The 20,792-nt window shown below is 41.4% G+C and overlaps 3 protein-coding genes across 3 annotated transcripts; all 3 read right to left on the minus strand.

Annotated features, from left to right (window-relative positions):
- Nucleotides 1-13,748: 13,748 nt before the first annotated feature.
- On the minus strand, nucleotides 13,749-15,053 carry Osi20 (DUF1676 domain-containing protein Osi20). The gene is made up of 3 exons (XM_011316059.1): nucleotides 14,399-15,053; nucleotides 14,092-14,331; nucleotides 13,749-14,011 (listed from the first exon to the last, which is right to left on the minus strand). The coding sequence occupies exons 1-3, from the start codon at nucleotides 14,949-14,951 to the stop codon at nucleotides 14,004-14,006; spliced, it is 801 nt and encodes a 266-aa protein (XP_011314361.1). The 5' UTR covers nucleotides 14,952-15,053; the 3' UTR covers nucleotides 13,749-14,003.
- Nucleotides 15,054-16,815: 1,762 nt separating this feature from the next.
- Nucleotides 16,816-17,830, minus strand: Osi19 (DUF1676 domain-containing protein Osi19). Its single transcript, XM_011316072.1, has 2 exons — nucleotides 17,550-17,830; nucleotides 16,816-17,472 (listed from the first exon to the last, which is right to left on the minus strand). The coding sequence occupies exons 1-2, from the start codon at nucleotides 17,751-17,753 to the stop codon at nucleotides 16,924-16,926; spliced, it is 753 nt and encodes a 250-aa protein (XP_011314374.1). The 5' UTR covers nucleotides 17,754-17,830; the 3' UTR covers nucleotides 16,816-16,923.
- Nucleotides 17,831-19,567: 1,737 nt separating this feature from the next.
- Osi18 (DUF1676 domain-containing protein Osi18) lies at nucleotides 19,568-20,523 on the minus strand. The gene is made up of 3 exons (XM_011316084.1): nucleotides 20,351-20,523; nucleotides 19,924-20,276; nucleotides 19,568-19,851 (listed from the first exon to the last, which is right to left on the minus strand). Exons 1-3 carry the CDS (start codon nucleotides 20,449-20,451, stop codon nucleotides 19,568-19,570), a joined length of 738 nt encoding a protein of 245 aa, XP_011314386.1. The 5' UTR covers nucleotides 20,452-20,523.
- Between the last annotated feature and the right edge of the window lie 269 nt (nucleotides 20,524-20,792).

The raw sequence follows: 20,792 nt of genomic DNA on the forward strand, positions 1-20,792 counted from the left end.
ATGTAATCCAATAGGCGCGCTGGGGTTATTATAACATGAACCCGTACCGAGGGAAAAATAAATTTCCAGGATAAAGTCTATTCTTACAATAAATCTTGCTCTAAAGATTGAGGCCAATCGGTCCATTCTTGTCAGAAGAATTATTCTCCGAATATGTCACCCGAGTTTAGTACAATCAACGTTTTACGACTTTTTTTCGAAATGGAAAAGATTTTCCGGGATTATTTCTCCGAAAATGAATACCTCCCAAAGTTCACTTTTGGAATTTCTTACTGGGGAAGATAGATACGTCAAAAGCAATTAACGATAAAGGAAGTCAATATTCTTAAAATGACCAAAATTCCATGAATTTCCAATTGAAATTGGATTCAAACTCGTATAATTGAAAATTCAGACGATTTTATGGATAGGGTTATAATTTATAGATTATTTACTAGCAGCCTCTTCGGAATCCAATCGAGAAGATCCCGCCAAGAATGATCTTGATCTCAGAAGTGGATTGTTTTTACCAGAGCGATTCATAGCTCTTTCTTTATGGGTTTGCGGTACTGAGCCCAAGTATTACGCTCACTATAATACGTTGTTATCGATTCCTGTGATTGGAGAGTGATATCCATAAAAAAATAGAATGCTCAACGGTTTCCGAAAAATGCAACTGTTTTCGTTTAGAGAACTGACCGTTGGCGAAAATGTGCGAATTCTAGTCAACCCCTTTGAACTGAAATCGTCGACTCAAGAATATCCCAAGTTTATGCAGCACTTCATGAAGCATCGAACCTCTTGAGAACTGGGTCTCTTCCTGGGAGTCTCGTGATCCCCACCGGCATCTTCTCGCATTTGCACTTGGTAACCATCAGACTCTTCGATACCCTGGAAGAATTACAAATGCTTTTTTCTTTTTTCATTTCACGGTTGCTCCTTTCCCGAGTGGAATATACGAGGAACAACCATCGCCGGTCATGGTTAACTGTATTTTGACTTTGTGGCCTGAATTGCGGTAACACGGTAACTGGCTGTGCGACACCCTGAGTAACGGACCTCATGGATACTCTCCTCCCCCTTCTGAGAATATCCTCTCTTCCAGAAACCAAAGACACATATGTACACATGCACTCAGTTCTTAAAAGGACAACGACAGTCAATTGGTATCGGGATTAGCCCGATAGATAATAAAATTCTCTTGTAATTTTCAGCAATGCAACTTCACTCAGGGGAATACACAACAAGAGCAATAGTCCTTGATATCATAAGACATGCCCATTTTCCTGAATGAATAAGTAATACACATCAATATTGAACCAACATTGAACCAACATTGAACCAATCTTGAGCCAACAATCGTTCCTTCCGAAGGAACAGCCAAAAATACAACTTCTCCTTTCTCTTCAGACTAGACAACAATCATATAACTTGCTGGTCAGTGTATATATTACTTAATTGCACAGTAACAGAATGCAGAATGAATTTTATGTCGATGTGTGGTGAAATCAAAAATCCTTTTACTTTAAATTTCAAGAGCAATTTTCTGCGAGTGTATGAAGAGTTCATCTAAATTCAGCGTGTGGTCAGGCACATTAAAAAAAAATATCAAGTCTCACTAGCACTTAGCATTACCCAAAGTTCACGACGGTATGAACCCACAAGGACAACTATCCAATTTAAATTCGTAATTTGTGCACGACATCCTCCATATTGATCAATATTTTAATTACTCAATTTCTCATGATAAATCAGCAACTAAATTATCAAAACTACTCTCGAAATTTCAAATAAGAGAATTTTAATTTTTCTACAATCCAAAATAGACAGGAGATTAATTCCCATTTTTTGCGTAACAATCAGATAATTTCTTTCAATATTCAACGACATTCTAATTTCCAAGTTCATAGGATAACAGAAATGCGTGGTAATAATGAAAATTCAAAAAATTAATGAACAAATTAATAAACTGGAACATGAACCAATCAATTTGAATTCCCCAATTTTAAAATAAGATTTGAAATTCTGGCTGTCCTTGAGGTATATATAGACGTTCACCATAAATATCGAGACGATGAAGAAAAAAATGTAATGAGCAATATAATTTTAAATTAAAAAATGGCGGACGACATTGAGATAATTGTGAATTTATTGAAAATTGAAAAAATTTCTTGGAGTGGAACGGCCACGGATCGTTGAGAAGGATGCATGTACTTCATAATTTGCTCACTTGTTCTTTTTATTCTATGCAGCAATGAGTAAAGTTGGTACACCAGTGGCCTATATAACGGCGTAAAAGATACACGCGAAGCACTGGTGGTTTAACACCGTAGTTTTCTCGCATCTCGTCCGGTGGTTCACGTTGCAGGAGTGTATATATACAATATATAGGTACTGTTAGGTAATGTTGCCCAACAACTGCACTCTGGGTCTCAGGAGGAGACGGGAACATGGGGAACGATGAGAGGTGCAAGGGGAGATGAGCAAAGGAGAATGAAATGAGGACGAAAACGGTAAGAGGCAAGAGGGAAAAAGGGTTACATCCCGACGTGAGATATATTTACTTTCCTCCATCGTTTGACGTGCACAAGCTCAGGACCTTGGGATTTAACCCACTGATGTGGCTTAGGATCTCTCTGCTCAGAACTACATCTTCCTCAGCTTTACAGAGATAACTATGCTATATATAAAAGCCCTTCCCTCGAGAGTTCATCGATACAATGTCATTCATTGAATTGGTATTTATTTCATATGATCATAGATAGAATTTTAGGCAGTGAAATTGAATCCCGGATGAAACAATTCTACTTATTTGCGAAAGAGTCATTTTCCATCCCTAAAAAACCTAGATCGGCATTTCGGGGTGTAAGAGAGAAAACATTTTTTTTTGTATAGTCGAAATTGAATATTCGATTTTGATGAAATAAATTATTATCATCATACTCACTTTTCTTAACCCAATCACTCAATGGAGATACATCCGTTTACTCAGTTTTTGCGAGCACCATTTCTCCTTGAATGAGGCTCGCAGTTCACAGCCTCTCACAATTATCTATTCCCGGTTCAAGCAGCATTGAGAGAATTTCTATTTGCCCAACTTTTTTTTTAATATTTTGTTTTCATTCTGGAAGTGGATCCGCTCCTTCCGCCCATTGTGATGCCCTTCAACGAGAGACAAGGATCTGAAGCAGGAGGAGAATCACGTGCGAGGGCACGCGACACGTGACTCAATGATTCACAGTCGAGAACTCAAAGAAATTCACGATGGAAGCGGCATTTTCTGTTGTAATAAATACCTGACAGTTACCCCTTTTTTATCCTGAGAGAAAGGGTCCACCTCCTTGATCACTTAACCCTTTCTCCTCTATTCCACCTTCTACGCCTCTTTCCTGTCACGGCAGCTGGCACCGAGATAACCCTTCGCCACAGCCACGAAAAATCAGACTATCCGCTCGCCGAATGGAGGAATCATCAGTTTCTCAAATTCCATCATCACTGCATTTCCGGAAAAAAAAAACTGGATGGAGCGTGTGGCATCATCGTTATGACATCTGCAGCGTGCCAAACGGGAAATGAATAAAAAAAATCAAGAGTCCATCGGCGGTATGTGCCGCCCTTTTTTTAACAATCTATATCGATTTCTTCCGGGAAATCGAGATTTATTCTGTTGATTTTTTTACAAAACCGTACCCCGGAAGTTCCCGCGAACACGTAATGGGTCCTTAGGTCCTTGAAGGATCGAAATACCATTTTTTATCCCTCGTCCAGGGCCACATGTCGATCAGCCTGTCAATATATTCAGAATGTAAAAAAAAAAATAAGATCGACGCGTGCCCCGTGATTTTAACCGGAAAATTCTCAATCCCATTGTCGCTTCTCATTTATTCAAGCATAATGCCATCCAAAAGAGGTATCGAATGACGGTTTATCCACGCGTATTGCCCATTCTCATGGAAATGGACAAGCGGCATCAAAAGGTGTGCGGAAAAAAAAAGAGATTGAAGAATAAAAAAATGCAGATGTCCAAGATGGACATGAAGGGTTTTGCCGTCCGCTTACTGAATGAAACAAGTTAACAATGGGAAGGAGTTGGTTTTTGTGGTTGAGAGTGGGCAGTGTCCAGAGGCAGTTGGAAAAGTCTTTGACCAAGGAAAAATGTTCTTTTAATTGGCAATTAGTTGCACGAAATCGACTCTCAGCTGTTCGGGAGGACTTCATGGGTGATCGGCGGTAGGACATCGTCAGAGGGCACCCGGGGCGCGCGGACAATTTCAATGGAAAAGGAGCAGATCCCGGTTGTGTCCGGTTTATAATCCTCAGGACTGGACACGTGTAAGTGTCAAGAGGTTCTTTGAGGGATCAGTACCATTTGTGAATGAAATATGACGGATGACTGCCATTTTTCATTCTATAATTTGACGGACTACCGTTCGTTCGCTCGCTACACTTTTTTTCCACCACTGGATTCACCCGGGGATCAGCTCCTCCGTCATATCCGATTTTTTTTTTGTTCATTTTCTTTTTTGTTTCAGGGATTATTATCATTGGATGTTTCGAGAACAGTTATGTGGAAGTCTGGGTCACGAGGCGTGGCTTTGAAAGGAGCGATAGGGACACCGTCAACTGTCCCATAGAACGACAGTCCCATTGGCCAAGAAACGTTTGCACTTGTGCACAGCACCGCTAGAATAATTATGTACTGAACACTTGCATTTCTTGGTGGTATACAGCCATGGTGTTGGTACCTTCTACGTAGTCAAGCATCTAATCGTATTGATGGCATGCATTTTATTCCGTCACCGTAGTATGAGAGACGCACAACCCTTCGTGCATCAACAAAAACCCATTGCGTGATCTGTCAATCGTAAATTCTTTTACTGTGTTTTATATACTCGTTTTCACTTCACTTCCTTTCAACATTGCTACTAGAAGTAAACGATCATTGAATTTCGATTGAATGGGATTTGGGTGAACGATGAAAATTTTATTCGGGTTAGTGGAGTACGTGATTTCAGTAATTTGTTAGTACTGAGTCAACAACAGAGAGTTTCAGAAAGTTTTCATTCGATTTGAGGGAAAGATTCGAGAAATTTCCACTGCTGCACGTTATTTGGAAAATATTCCAGCCGTTGAACAACAGAAGAACTTCCTTTAATTTACTTTGTCTTTTTTCACTAATTGTCTTCAAAAGCAAAATATTTTCTTCATCCACAATATATTTAATTTTTGTCTATAATTTTATAAAAATTTCAGCATGAATCAATCCGTCATATTCCATTCCTCTAAGAAGCGAAAACAAAAAAATAAATAAATAAAAAAGGGTAAGTTGATCAGTTTCAATATTTCCACTCGGAAATTATGGACTCGAAATGTTTCCTGCTGAATAAATCACCAATTAATCACAAGGCCCTGAGTTTGTAATTTTGGGTTACTGGGGAGTATGAAAACTGAAAACAACCCAAGATAATCTTCCCGAGATTTCCTAGAAGTATGACGAAGCCTCCGAAGAGGTGATTGCACAATACAAAGATCCAAGAGAGAGAAAGAGGGAGAGAGAGAAAGATAAAAAAAACATTGGAGTCCAGTTATAACCACTGGTCACTGACACGAATAATAGCAAAATCCCTGAAGAAGAGGTTCAACATGAAAGACGTTGGGAGCCTAATGCCCCAGTAACCATCTCACCATGATTCGCCTTGAATTAGCAATTCAAATAATTAACCATCCACCTCGAAAAGCTCCGGTGGCTTCTCCCGATGATAATTCGTTGTTTTCTCGAGAGAAGATAGGAGTGAGGGGAATTATTGGAGGAAAAGTAGGTAGACTGTAGGTGTAGCTGCTGTTATCTAGGATGCGCGTGTATATTCACATCTAGGGAACCTTAGATGGTAAGAGGAGTGAGAGATGCTGGGATGGGGATGTTAAACAGCTTGTTGTGTATGTATCCTCACGTTGGAAACAAATGGCGAACGGTTATACATACAGCGATGACTTTTTGACCTAAATTCTTCAACAACGTGCTGATGCCTCGCGTCACGACTCGATGGAGGCCTTGACCATGGCTTCACTCATGTGCCCATTGGACAATCAACCTGGGGCTATTTAAAAGCATACATGCACCACAGGAAATCGAGATTGTTGTTAGCACCTTCGTGTTGATTTTATGTTTCTCAGTCCGAGACTTGGAGATGTCCGAGTGCCTTTTACTGTTTGATTGTTTGGCTGTTGCTTCCCGCACGGAAGACACTACATATAAATGGAATAAATATTCATTATACGGATACATTCCGGCAAGAAATGCAGTATCGCATATAATTACCCGCATATATATATATATATATATATATACTTTTCCCTCCGGTTTTGCAGGCAATTCGGTGATGCATCTCAATATAATTCGGCAATGATTATTTTCCTCTGAGAAAGTCGTGAAATCAGTGGAATCTGTCACCTATTTATTTCGTATAGATTATGATCATATTATTCAAGCTATTATATTTTTTGATATAATAATATATTTACGTACGGAAATATTATTTACATAGCATATATCGCTGTATATATAGAATTGTGTGAAAAATACATTGCATGTGTAAAATGAGTCATAGATCATCATGATATCGTCAAATATTTTCTTCTAAGAGAAAACTCTTGTTTTTCGCTAGCAAAAGCTTTTAAAAGATTATATAATTGTTTCTCTAATCTTTAATACGCGCGTGAAAATTTCTTCTTCAAGTTCTTCAAAAAATGGAATCAAAGCGATCCTCGTGCCGATTGTACGGCGTGAATAGACGCATCCTGACGTAATTCAATCCCTCGTAATTGAATACCCGGGGGTAAAGAAGGAGGAGAGATGCAAATAGAGAGAGATCTCCAGTATTTGGAGACATGGAAAGTTAAAAAAATGGCACACATAGGGGCGTTTTTGGACAGTCGGACCGAACGTGAGTTTTTTTCCGACTGCATTCGAACAAATACATTACCTTTTTTTTAAAAGCGGCGCTCGGCGTGGGGCCCACTCGAGAAAAAAAATATGTAACGGTATCGTGGATTCACGGGAAGATACAGGGGAAGGGCCCAAAACGTGCGCCGAATTTTTTCCATTTTTTTCCCGGCACTTTGTCAATATCGGGGGTGAAATATCGAATTTGATGGGGTATTTTTCGGGAATAACGAAGGGAAAGTACAGATTTTCTCGGAAGAATGTTGCGGGTTTTGTTTCGGGGAGATGGATGAAGTGAAACGGTGGAAGTGATGGGGATAAGAGAGTGAAGAGTCGATTCTATTCTTCGGGCTTGGAACGTGACGCGAAAGCAAAAAATCACAGGCGCCTTCTCACGCATCTCATTGTGTGCATTTTGCAAGTAGAAAAAAAGTATTTTAAATGGAAACTCTCGCTTTGTTTACGGTGTCTGTTGGCAATTCTAAATCTATCCTAAATATTTATTTCCATTACTGCTATTCATTTTTATCATTGCCCTATGGGTAACGAGAAAAGAAATAATAGATCTAAACAACTGTTTTTTTAAACGGTCATTGAAATTACTATCTGATATAATTTCCACATCGATCCCTTTAAAAATTTTAGACTTTTGTTTAACAAATTATTACTCAAGAATAAATCAGCAATTGTTCAAACTTTCAATTTTAATAAGATATGTAAACCAATTAAACAGTCGGGAGTGTATTTACTCAAGTTTGTTAATTTTTATTGATTTTCAGGGATTCGTTGGAAAAGTAGATAATATTTTATAATTATAGTAACGAATTTATTTTCTAAGTGGAGTTCACATCTGGGAAAAGGCCGGCAATTCATGCATACTGTGGGATCCCGAGAGGAAAAAAAAAATGGTCAAGATTCTCTCGCCCTCTCGCCTGGTGCAATTGGACGAGACACTTCCGGGTCCGATCGAGATGGCGCCCTCCACGCGATCTGAATTTACGATGGAGTTGTGGAGAAGTCCTCATGTTCATCCCCCCCGATCCTCACCGCTTCCATGAAAATTTCCCCTTCGTAGTCACCTGGAAAAGAAGAAAAATCATCAGAATTCAACTCGACTTCCAAATAATTAAAACAAGATCATTCCTGGAGATATTGAATGACCGTGGGAAATTGAGTGAAAAAGACATTGGTGGTTTCGATCCAGAAGTTGTGAGTGCACATCTCAGCTGGTCTCGGAGAAGAGTACGGACCCCCCTCTCATCACGAGTCAGCTGACTCCTTATATTCTCATAGCCCCCAAGGAAGAGAGACGCGGGTCAACTCTTCCTCCCACTCTCATTTCATCTTGCCTTCCCTTTCCTCCCTGGGATTTCAAAGGCAGCGAAGAGTCTCTTCGCCTTTCTTGAAGCATCGAACCGAGAGAGGGCCGTGGATGTGCCCTGGTGGAAAAAGCGTTTCCAATTCTACTGGCATCCGGTGAGTTTGTAATTTATCCACCAGCCATCCCATCTTCATCATTTTTTCCCCCTCCTCCACCACCTACCCAAACCCGCCATTTTGTCGGTTTTTCCATTTTCTCAGCAGTAGAAAACCAGTGGAACGCATGAGACACCTCTTGCTCACTATTGTGTCTCTAATCTTCTCTATCGATTATTCCATCGACTTTTGCATAGTTCAACGTAATCGGGCCACTGACGAATCCACTGTTTACCAAATCTCTATTATACGAGTCAGAAAAAATCATCGCAATACCCGAAAGAAAATCTAACGGTTGACATGAGATTGCAAATGACAGCAGAGTATTCTCATGTACTCTTACGTGACGCCTCGTAACCGCAGACTCTTGACCGATCATGGCCCCAAGTTATCCTCATTCACAGAAAGCCGTCGACTTTTCACTGGTTACCACAAATTTACAATTTTAATTCAACGGACTCACATGCTCGTAACACGTTTTTATAAACAATCTATTACGCCTGTCGGTGATTGAGAATTCAGGATCATTTTTTCTTGAATTGAATCTTCGTAAGACGATTTTTTTTTTCAATCCTCTCGAAGCGTTATGTACGAGTTTTACTACCGAGTAGAACGACTTCACGTGAGCCAATTTTATGTAAAAAGTTTCCACCATTTTTTTAGCTCATTGCATTTTTTTTCATTCTTGTTATCTACGGGGCATCATCACTCTTGTAATTTTATTTTCATGTTTAATTGTAAATCTAGATTGAATACTCGTATTCAAAAGGTGCATTTTTCGATTGATTAGGTTTTATAATTAAGTTCAATGAGGGAAGCTCCGGAAAAATTGCAGAAAATCTTCAGAATTGGAAAACTACAATACCACCACGTAAATTTTCCTAGTGACATTCTCATTGAAGATTCAAATATCTCCCTATGCATCGCATAAAAAAATTCAAAATTCCCTAAAAAATAATATATATTCCCTAATCGACGATAAGAAAATACAAGACACTGAATTTTCCGGGTTTTTTTTTTTCGAGTTGATCAAACAGGCACCCCTGAAAATTTCGATGAGACATCAGGACTGAAACGTCTAAAATCATAGAACTGACCGGTATTATCCATATTTTCCATAATTTTTCCCTGGAGATGGCCACCGGGACGCTGGGAATAGTCAATTAAAAAGATCCACAGACAGAAGCTGAAGGAGGAGGTCGGTGGGAGGTGGAGGGCCGGTTGCGAGAGGAGCGGAGCAACCGAAGCAACATCCACCGTCAAAAAGGTGAGGTGGATAGAGAGAGAGAGAGAGAGGTGGCAACGCGAATGAAGGGAGGGAGGGGCAAGGTGGGAGGTGGTAGAGGACGAAGAAAGAGGAGGTAAAGTTGGTATCGCGGATGGCGATGGCAGAGTCAATGTCCTAGCGCTCGCACTGGGTCACGGCGAGTTGCGGCCAACGACCCAACGGGCTTCTCTTTGCTTTGCACAGTGGAGCTTCTCTCGGTATACCCACTGCATATACTGGGTGCTCGATAGTACACCCGACGTGGCTCATCACCAGAAATACAACAATTAATGATGAATCATGAAAAATCATCCTCACCCCCCGTATGACCAGCCCTCTGCCCCTCACTGCTGATAAATTCCTGAGGACCATCGAGGATTAATCACAAGTGTGAGAAACTCCCCGTGAAATACTCGAATTTCTCCCCCCTCCAAAAATAATTGCGATGAGCGAGAAAATTCACCCAGCAATTTGCATCGAATTCGAATTCGATGCTCACCAAATGAGCTACAATGCCAGAGAGGGTTGGTCCCAACGTCTGAATTCTCCGAAGAGTTAACGGGCCCAATCCTGGAGATGTGAGGTAAAAGGACGAGAGGAGTAAGAGAAACGAGAATGAGAGCTCGAATTGGGGGATTGTATGTACGTGTGGGCTGGGTGTGGGGTAAGGGGAGTTGAGAAGATGGGAACAAGGAAGGAGACCCTCGGGGTGTATTCACCGATGGTTATAGTCATCGACTGGTCTGCTATCTCTTGAGTCGACCGAAATTATACCGTGACCCAAGAACGTCAAGTTTAACCGTTATATCCTTGTTAAATCCTTTGATTTGTGCGGCCCAATTTTGTTTCCTTCTTTTCCTCCCTTTGTACCACCACTGCATGATATCTCGCCGCCCACACGTTCTGGCTCTATCAGGATACGTGCGACTTGTTTACGATCATCAATTTTAGTGGTGCGATACCTCGTACCATCGGGGCACTGCCCCGCGGTTAAAGCCACGACCCATCACATCGCCCAATGAAAATATCGACGGCAGTCGTTATTGGGTAACGCCGGTGAAGCCAACGAAAAATTCAAATGCACTTGTGATCCGACGCAACACACGCGCCTACTTGGACTTTCACTTCCTTCCTTTCCCCCTCGGTCGCATAGACACACTACTTTTCCTTTCAGGCCCTTGACTGGTGCCCCCCGACCATGCCCATGTCGAAGCGCCATCAAACTAAAACCCGGCTCTTCGCCTTCGTACTTAACCAGACGCTATGGCGCGCCACCACACCACCATTCTTCCCTCTATTCCCTATTTTTTTTTTTTACCACCTCTCGCATTACACCGACTTATCAATGTCAAGTTCATCGTACTACATTCAACCTCATCTCTGTAAACATTCTCCCACCGTGGATTTTTAAAAAAATATCTCATGGAAACAGGTAATTTTATACCACCATAAATTTCACCTGGAAAGATAAAAATGTGCAAAATGTCCATTTAACCAGCCCCAAGGGGCTGACTAAATTTAAACTTATTGTGTGTAACATTGAAATTCCATGAGCGTGTTTACTCAATCCTCAAATATCTGGTTTAGCGTGCATGTAGACGCGTGGATGCCTGGTGGCTAGGTTGTGCCAGCCCCCAAGTGCCGGCAGTAACCGCAGTACACCAGAAGCTAACACATACATACAGGCACATAGGGACATACACACATATACAGCATTGGTTGAGTACAGAGTGAAGAAGAGGAGAACGAGAGAAGTCCGACGACTGCATCATCGAGTTCACTAACGAGAGAAAGAGAGTTGGAGGATGAGGTGGTGAGGGGATGAGGGGATGAGGCGATGAGGAGATGAGGAGATGAGGTGATGAGGGGATGAGGGGGTAAGCCGGCAGGGGGATGCCGGGGGGCTTGAAGAGCGGGCAAAAAAGGAGGAGAGAGAAACAGCCGTGGAGTAAAAACGAAGGAGAACGAGAAAGAGATGATGCAGTTGTGCGTTTGCAAGGAAGGCGGAAGGAGGAACAGCGAGGGAACCGGTCCCGGTCACTGGGCCACCAGCCGGCCGTCGAACCCGCGCCACACTGTCCCTTCTCTTCGCCCTCCCCCTCACCCTCGCCCACCTCCTCGCCATCCTTACCAACCCGACACGTCTCCTACCAACCCCACCCGCCCGCCAACTTTTCCTCCTCCTTTTTTTCCCTTCTTCACCTTTCCTTCTTTCTTTCTTTCCATCTTCTTGTTTTTCTCCACCTCAACCAACCCCCCCATCTCCCTCCTACCCTGCCCGAGCGCCCGACCGCCCGCCCGCCCCCCACAACTCTTTTATAAACATCTTCTGTTTTTATTTTCTCATTTTTCCTTATTTTTATTTCACCATCATCGTCTTCCTTCACTTCTTATTCGCGTTCTTATACGCGACCCCGTGCGCCACGGCAAATAACTCACTCGCAAATTCATCTCAATGGTATCACGCATTATTCCATATTGGGATGGGCTTGAATTAATGCGTGAGATAGGGCGATGGGGGGACAATGGAGGGGGGGTAAGTTGTGGTGGTAAAGGGACTGTGCCATTCTTGAGTCGAGGAAGTATGACCTCGTGGAAAACGATACGCGTTCGCGCGAGGGCGATGTTTGATGGGACAAGGGGTACACGGGAGGGGAATTGCTAGAGAGGAATTACGATGATGGTGTTTGTGGTAGTTGGTACTCGGGATGTTTGATGGTGGTTGTGGTTGTATGACGGTGGTGTAAGGGGGCGGCTCAATGGGTTCCGGGGCGCGTGAACTTTGCCGCGAGAAATGCGCGAGAATTTCCGCGCGGATGTTTGTCGTCAGAGTGGGAGGGGGAGTGAGCAGTGTTGCCGGATTATGAACTACCGAATTGAGGGGAAAAAGTTGTTAATGGAAGTGAGTACGGGTTTGACAAGCTGGAGTAGTTGCGATAAGGCTAATTAAGGTGGGTAAGTGGACGGGGAATTTATGATAATGGATTATCAATATTTAACGTCGGGTTTCTCTCGCTTCTCTCTAGGCGAGATTTTTCAACATTCATGGTCTTTTTCAATTGCAGAGCTTTCAGCTTAAATGAAAAAACATCGGTCTTTCAAAAATAAAATATTTAATAATAAAATTTTTTGCAAAATTTGCGTCATTTTTTCATGTTTGTTTCTAAACGCTTTTTTTTATAACGATGTACTTCATCTTAGATTGGACTTTTCAAGGAGTTCGATAATTTGTTAAGCGTGAAAATATTTTGAATTGGTAGCATGAATTCATCAGAATTCATTAGATTTTCATCGTACACCACCAAATTGCGATACGCGGAATGCGGAAATCGAAGACCGGTAGAAGCCAATTGAATCGCCATTATTCTGAGGTCTGGTTTACAGTTGTGTAATATTTATTTGAGATTCGCCAGTGGCTTTCTACTGTATCGACTGATGCTGTAAAATATGAGTTGCCGACAGCTCGACTTTCGCCTATCTACCCATAGTAGTTCAGAGATTTTCAACTTACTTATCATCGGTAAGAGATCGCTGGATCCATCAAGAATGATTTACCGATTTATTTATACTTCGAGGCACGGAAAAGAGTCAGGGGCAGATGGCGTCGTTTTGCATTTCTTGGTTGGAAAATTTAAATCAAAGAGGATTGACTAAAGTAGAGGCTCAGTTCTGGGGGTGGAGTGACCCCAGCGGCATCGTAGTACTGCACCCCAAGAGATTCTAGGTTTTCATGAGAGATCCCCTTATATTAAATTCCCCCTAAATTAAAAGAGCAAGAAGTTTTTCATCTGGTTTCGACTCCAATTAATCGATCCTCCTTAAATACTCGATTATCACATTCATTCGGAAAATTTGAATTTCCCCGAACGGCATAATGGCATTTCCGTTTCGTCTTACGGTTTCGCACTTACGCCCATTCCCGATATTTCTAGATTGATTTCCTTTTCTCTTTTTTGATTCTCTCATATCAATAAATTAATAAACAATAACCCAGTCAAACTTCATCGAAATTGTTTATGATTTACTTATAAAATCGTGTTTATTAACAAATGCAGAGCAGAATAAATAATAACAATAGTGCCAAGGAATAGACTGAGCCGAAGTCCAATTAATTCATAATTACTCAATAAATACAAATAATGATGGTACCTCAATCAACAGAGGGAAGACATTGAACTGTACAATAGCTTAAGTCACCCGGATGAATCTTCATAAAAAAAAAATAGTGAAATCGATTCCAGATATTTCGCTCGCTCGGATGCGTCGAGTGTTTTGAATAATTTATCTGAAATTATTTGGCGTGCGTATCTTTGGCCGAGCCGATTCTGCTCCACAGAATTACGACCCTGAAAAAGGAAAATCGGTATTGAATTTATCCCATTATTTATTAATCTCGTAAATTATCAATTGCTTAATCACTGAATACCTGAGCTACTTGATGACGATGACGATGGAGCTGCGGGTGCACCATACGAATTGGATGAGCTTCCACTTGCGCTGTTGGATGAATAATAATTATAGGCGAGATTCTGGGCATCTGAGGGAGTCCAGACCCTAGAGTAAGGGCCATTCCCATCCCAGGTATTAATGGGTTCATATCCAGAAGTGGTTGTTGGCACTGGAGGTGCGCCGTAAGCACTGACAGGAGCAGGTTCCATCGACATTCCTATTTTAATCATTAAGAGTAATAATCACTGGTAACAATCGTTAAGCAGATAAAAATGTTGACGTACCCATGGGAGGGGCCATTCCACCCTTCTTGAAGAACTGGAGGGCAACAAATCCCACGACCACAAGCAGCGCGAGTTTCGACAGGATCAGAGCCTTCATGGCTTTCAATCCAATGAGAGCCACGAATATCGGCATCAGTGCTTTCAGCTTTAATTTCAAAAGCACCAGAAACGGCAGCAGCAGCTTCTTCTTCAGGAGTCCTCTCGCCTGGCCAGTGGCTGCCTCGCTGTTCTTGAACTCAAAATCAAGATCTGCGAGACTGCGGCTCGGTCTGTACTTGAGTTTAGCATCGACAAATGGCAAATTAACGCCATAATCGAAGCTCTTCAGGTACTTGACACACCTCACGACAAGCGCTTCGTCAATGGTCTCCAATGAGCGAGCTTCTGTGCTTGTGCCCAATTTGACATCAAGATAGCTAAGCACCTCGTGCTTCATACACGAGGCCCAGGACTCAGCTCCGATGCACTCGTTGAAGGATTTGGCGAGGAAGTCTTGTGATGCCGATGCACAACATACAACTGCAGTGATACAAATCACGTGGAACAAACGCATGTTTATGGTACTTTGGTGTCGTTATTGATTATTGAACTTTGTTGATTGAATGATCGAGGAAAATTCGACGTCAATCAGGTGTCTCCGTAACGGTGGCACACAATCGGCGATCGAACTGCTACTGACGGAGGAGTGGCCCGCCCCTTTTATTTAATTTCTACCGGTGGATCTATGTTATTCGGTCGTGCATGCCTCGAATTAACGATTCGAAGGAAAATTATTCAAATTTACATGGCACAGAGGGCGACGATCCGTCAGTCGCTCGGGTCTTTGGAAGCGATACGTATAACTTCGGCTTATGGTACGTTGTGGCATGCGCCAACGGAAAACGGAACTTGTCCATGATGGTATGTGTTGGTTTTATTTGCGCCTCGTGTATGCTAACGATCATGTTAATTCAGAGATTGTCATCGCTGTGATGCATGTGTTGTTAATGAGGTTTTTTTTTGACAAATTTCACCAGGTACGAGGGTTTCATTTGGGACTCGGGTGTGGCCGGACCAAATCAGCATCGATTTCACTGTCATTCTTGCGTGGATTATCAAGGCGGAGAAAATTTTATGGAGGAATTCGCACAATAAAATTATCCATTACTTGCGAGAAACATTTTCTCTTCCTCGCCAAATAAATTTCTGCGAAAAATACACATATATACATATGTGACAGGAGAATTCCCGAGAATTCAGAATTTCTTCCAAGTGTGAAATATTGCGCGTGAAAATGCAAGTGCTTATATTTTTGTTATCATTTTAAATGCTCTCTCTGATCCTATGCTGACTGTGAATTTTTTCTTCATCATAATGATCTAGTCGAGTCGTATTTCTTGGCCAGGGCGGATGGTTCATGGATCTGTGAGCAAGTGTACTTCTGTAATGGACAAAATTAAATCCCGTGAAGTCACTGAAAAACGGTATAATTTTGGGGTATGAAGAATACACAGCAGAACAATTCTCAATTGGACTCAACGGAAATTATTATGTCGCATGCCCGGTTTTCAAGACAAATATCCTGTGTGTCCTCATTAGCTGAAATACCTTAAAAAAAAAACCATAAAAAGGCAATAAAAAACCATTAATAAAAAATTTAAAAAATCTAGTTAAGCTGTCATGATGGAAGAATTCAGTACAAAAATACAATTAAAATACATATTTAGCCTTTTCTTTTTCTAATAAAGTTCATGAAAAACCACGATTTTTATTACGCCCACCGATTTTTCCTATCGTAATAAATCAATCATTTAAAAAAGTAATTATAATTATGAATTCCTTCAATATTCCTGAAATCATTATTCCTATGATTTTTTTTAGAACGCAATCAGTCCTGATAATCATTTTTCTTGTCTGAACAAATATAATTTAATGTTTATATATATTTAAAGAATGAGTGTGACAACTCTGATTTGAATACACGGTACGTAAAAATGTGTAATTCACGCATTAGCCATGGGAGAAAAACAAACGTGACAATAATTGCCCATTGTTTTCTCAACGAGAAACCGTCATATCTACACCGGTTAACGGTAATTTATTTATTCTCCAATGACTCAGGATGACATCGCTCCCAACAATTCATTCAGTTCGGAGTGTTTTCACGGGTCGCAGAGTCTAGTGGACAGCACTTGAATTACGCTCTTCATTTAAATAACCGCCACTTGTCGACCACAAAATCCTTTTCACGTTATTCACATGTGAAATTACCCTATGCTTTCATGAAAGCATAAATCAACGAGTCTCATCACTTGAGAGAAGCCTGAAATTTCGCTTTAACTTATCTCTTTCTCTTCACCATCATTATTATTGCCCCAAAGAGAAAAAAATCCATGAATTAATGATAATGATGAGAGTCTCGATTGGAATACAAAATATTAAGAATGCAGCAATAATTTATTAAATAATACATAAGCGGAAATTATTTTACAAAAGTGTCTCTAGTCAGAATATCGTAGGACCGAGTGTTTTAATAAATTGAGAGCCTATTCTGCTGGTGCATAAGCTGAGTAAGCCATGCGCTGAGCACTTGCGACAGGCTGCACATCCTGGAAGGATCTGTACTGTGCAGCTTGATATTCCCAAGGACCATGAGCAGCAATCGGTGCAGCATGACTGTCAGCAGCGATTTTCTTGCAGAGCTGGAAGATGGCAAGACCCACAGAGACGACGAAACTGAAGAATGAGAGCTGAAGGGCATTCCAGGCCTTGAGCCCAAGAACACCGATAGCGAGGGGGATGAGGGTCATCGCCTTCAGCAGGACGAACACGAGGATGGGGATGATGACCTTCTTGAGTTTGGATTTACGTGCCTCCTCGACAGCGCGTCCCTGGCCGAACTTGACGTTGAATGAGATCTGATCGTCCTCGATATTTCTTGCACTCACTTTGACAGCTGATTCCAGGGGGAGCTTGAAGGTGACGTCGTGAGAGATCAGGTAGTTCTGGACGGTATCCAGGAAGGAAGCCTCGCTGCGGGCGTCTGTCTCTTCGACAGGTTGGGAGTTTCGGGTGACTTCAACGCTGTCGGATACCTGGAATAATTCGAAGATCATTGAGATAATTTAAATGATTGAATTGGAGGGATTGACGAGTTGATTGAGAGCTGTACCTTGAAGTTGTCCTTACGGAAGATCTGATCCAGCAAGTTGAGGACCTTGAACTTCATGCAAGCCATTTCATCATTCTTCTGGGCGCACTCGCTTTTGGTTTGTTCCATAATCGAATCCATGTTGTTACCCTTCCAAGCCTCTGGCTTTGCTGGCTGAGCTGCAGCCAGAGCCAAGATTGCCATGCACACCACAAAGTACTTCATGATTGATCGGTCAAGTGATCGAGTAATCCCCACTGGGTTTATCGTGTCTCGTTGCTGAAGGCGACGATTATTGAAGAAGTTACTTCCACAACTGATGACTGCTCATCGGTTCATGTGTCTATTTATACGGGGGCCCTCTTCTGCACTTGTACATCGGGTTGATATCCCCTACCTCTAGTCAACCGGACGAATTTTCTTTTCGTTCAGTATGGTCTTCGATTATCGAGGTCTCCAGCCTATCGTGGGGTGACTACTGATGAGATTCGTTGAGGTATGAGGTACCATGTGTCGTGATGGTCTCGTGCGACAACCCTACTTTGATATACTGTTGGAAAATTACACCTGAAGTTTCAAGTAAAAAATTTGGAAATTTTTGACGAACACAAAGTCATAGGAAATTTCTGTCGAATCGTTAATTGACGATTTATTTAATTTTTTTATATAAGTATGCATTTTCAGATCGACATGACACTGAAAATTAAATGTTAAAATGTTAATGTTAAAACGTCTAGCGATAATTTCCCAAAGTTTTAATTAATCGCAAATTCAATTCTACGGAAATAACACGGAAGTTCTAGATTTACGGAGACCTGAAATGCTGCAAACTCCGCAACTTACCCGATGTTCCATTGAAATATAAATATGTGTTTTAAACTCGATTGAGAATTGTTTATTAGTTTTCATTTATTATTTTTCTTATAGCATTGAAACCAAATGGTCGATTCCTGCAACCGCTACACAATATATTCCTTCGGTGCCATTTCTTTGAAATAATCCACACAATATCGTAATCTTTACCATAAAAGGATTTTCAAATATTTTATAAATTTTCTCCGTCCCAATATTCGCCTTAAAAGACCCAATCGTCTTTGCCATCTGTTTACAAAATACCTCTCCCCTCTCATAATGATTGTATCTGGCTCTTTCGAACATAATCATTTGGCATAATCAATTGCTCCACTTATCCACATAAAACGTCCATTAAATATCCAATTTCAAGTGTCACCTCACGTGTATTCATAAGCGGAAGCAAATTCCATTCCACTCTCAAAAGGTCTACCCTTTTTCCCGACACTGGTATGTCACGGATCATAAATTCAATGCACGATTGTCACCGCTACTTCCAGCCAATGTGTACAAGTGAATCCATTAATGCCTGCCACTGGGTTAATTCATCCCTTGTTAAACAATATCATTGTCTACGCTTGTAATAACGCTGCATGCGAATCTCGTTTGAAATTTCTCGAGCGAAAGCAATGACGAGGTGAATACAATCATTCAGCACTCTTTCCGTTATTGACGTCTACTTTTAGCCTTTCTATCCATAACAATACCTCTGAAAACACTGGATTTCGGGGTCGCATATTTGCATAATGTATTTATTTTATGTGGCATACTGAATCCATTATTTTAAAACAGAAATTTCAAGTTTCTCGGCGTCTACATGAGATGCATCGGGAATCATCGAAAGTTTCATGGTCATGGGGAGAATGAGAAATTAATGAAAATTAGGTAATCAGGTATCTGGATCAACCGGAGAATTTTTCCTTTCTTCCATATACACATTTTCCTCCTCGAATTCCAAGGATAAACCCAAAGAATATTTTAATCAGCATCAATTCGCAGTCGTTATTCCATTTCGATTGTTCCTTCGACCACAATGGAACCTTTTAATCGATTCATGACAAAGATTGAGAAATGCCACAAAAATAATTAAAAAGATTCTATGAAAATTCATTTATTTAACATTAATTCAATAAGTTATCGAACGACAATAAATATTAAACAGTTAAGATGTCCTTAGGTAATGGATTCTATTTTCTGTAGCCGCGGTAAGGTCCATTGGCTGCAGCATCCCAGTGAGGGGCGGCGTGTTCCACAGGGGGATGTCCATAATGAACTACTTCATACGCAACTTTGGGTTTGGTAAGCTTGAAAATTAACATGGCTCCACTGAGGACCATGGAGAGGAGACCCAGAGTGAGGGCCTTCCACGTTTTTAAGGCGATGAGGGCGAGGGCGAGGGGTACCAGCGCTGTTGCCTTGAATTTCAGACCCAGGAGGAAGGGAATCATGACTTTCTTCACGAATCCACGTCCTGCAAGTAATAAAATTAATTAATCAGGATTACGAATTTATAAGAACTCCATGAAAGCAGACTGAGACTCACCCTGTCCACTGGAGTTGTCTGAGAGGGGAATGCTCAAGGTCTTCGGCACAGATTCGACTAGAGACCTTGGAACGATGTTTGATCCTGCAATCGCTTCCGGAAGTTTCGCTTCCAGCGTGTGACTTGCTAGGTATGAGTCTAGCTTCTCCAGCATCAATGAACGGAGAAGTTCTTTTCTGTCGGGATCAACTCCCTCGTACTGGGAATAGTCTTCACTGTCGAAAGACATTTGCCGGGCACGAATCACCGAGAGGTCCTCAGTTATGGGTACTCTCTCTTGTTTGATGACGTCGCTCAGGTACGCCAGGACCTTTGGCTTGACACATGATAGCATTGACTCACTGTCCACACACCTGTCGAGGAATTTTATACGATTGAGTTGACGTCATTAATCAGGATTGATCGAGGCTTGCAATACTTGGTTTACCTGTAGTAAATCTTCTGTAGCACCTCAGCTGTCGTGCTGATCTCTTGTGCACTCACACCCATGACCAGAAGGGCCAGTGATACCACTATCAGGGACCTCATGATGATTACGTTCAATCGATTTGCCTGACCAAACACCGAATGCTCACTTGTACCTCGACTACTCGGTTTTATAGCCGATGGAAGCTACGTACGTGCTCGGAATTCTCTTCAGGGTACGTGATACTGACGTGAATGAAAGAAGAAAGCACCTTTATCTAGGGTGACAATGTTCTGAACAATTTTTTTCATTCTCAAATCATCGTGGATTCGAAAAATATCTAATAAAATTGCATGACTGCTTCTGCAGTCTCAATGAAAATTGGACGAACTGATCTTGAACTTTAACGGGATTTTGAGGAGGTGAAAAGCCAGAAAATGAAACCAAAAACGTGACTTGAACT

Source organism: Fopius arisanus, unplaced genomic scaffold (genome assembly GCF_000806365.1).
Source record: "Fopius arisanus strain USDA-PBARC FA_bdor unplaced genomic scaffold, ASM80636v1 scaffold00001, whole genome shotgun sequence".
NCBI lineage: Eukaryota > Metazoa > Arthropoda > Insecta > Hymenoptera > Braconidae > Fopius > Fopius arisanus.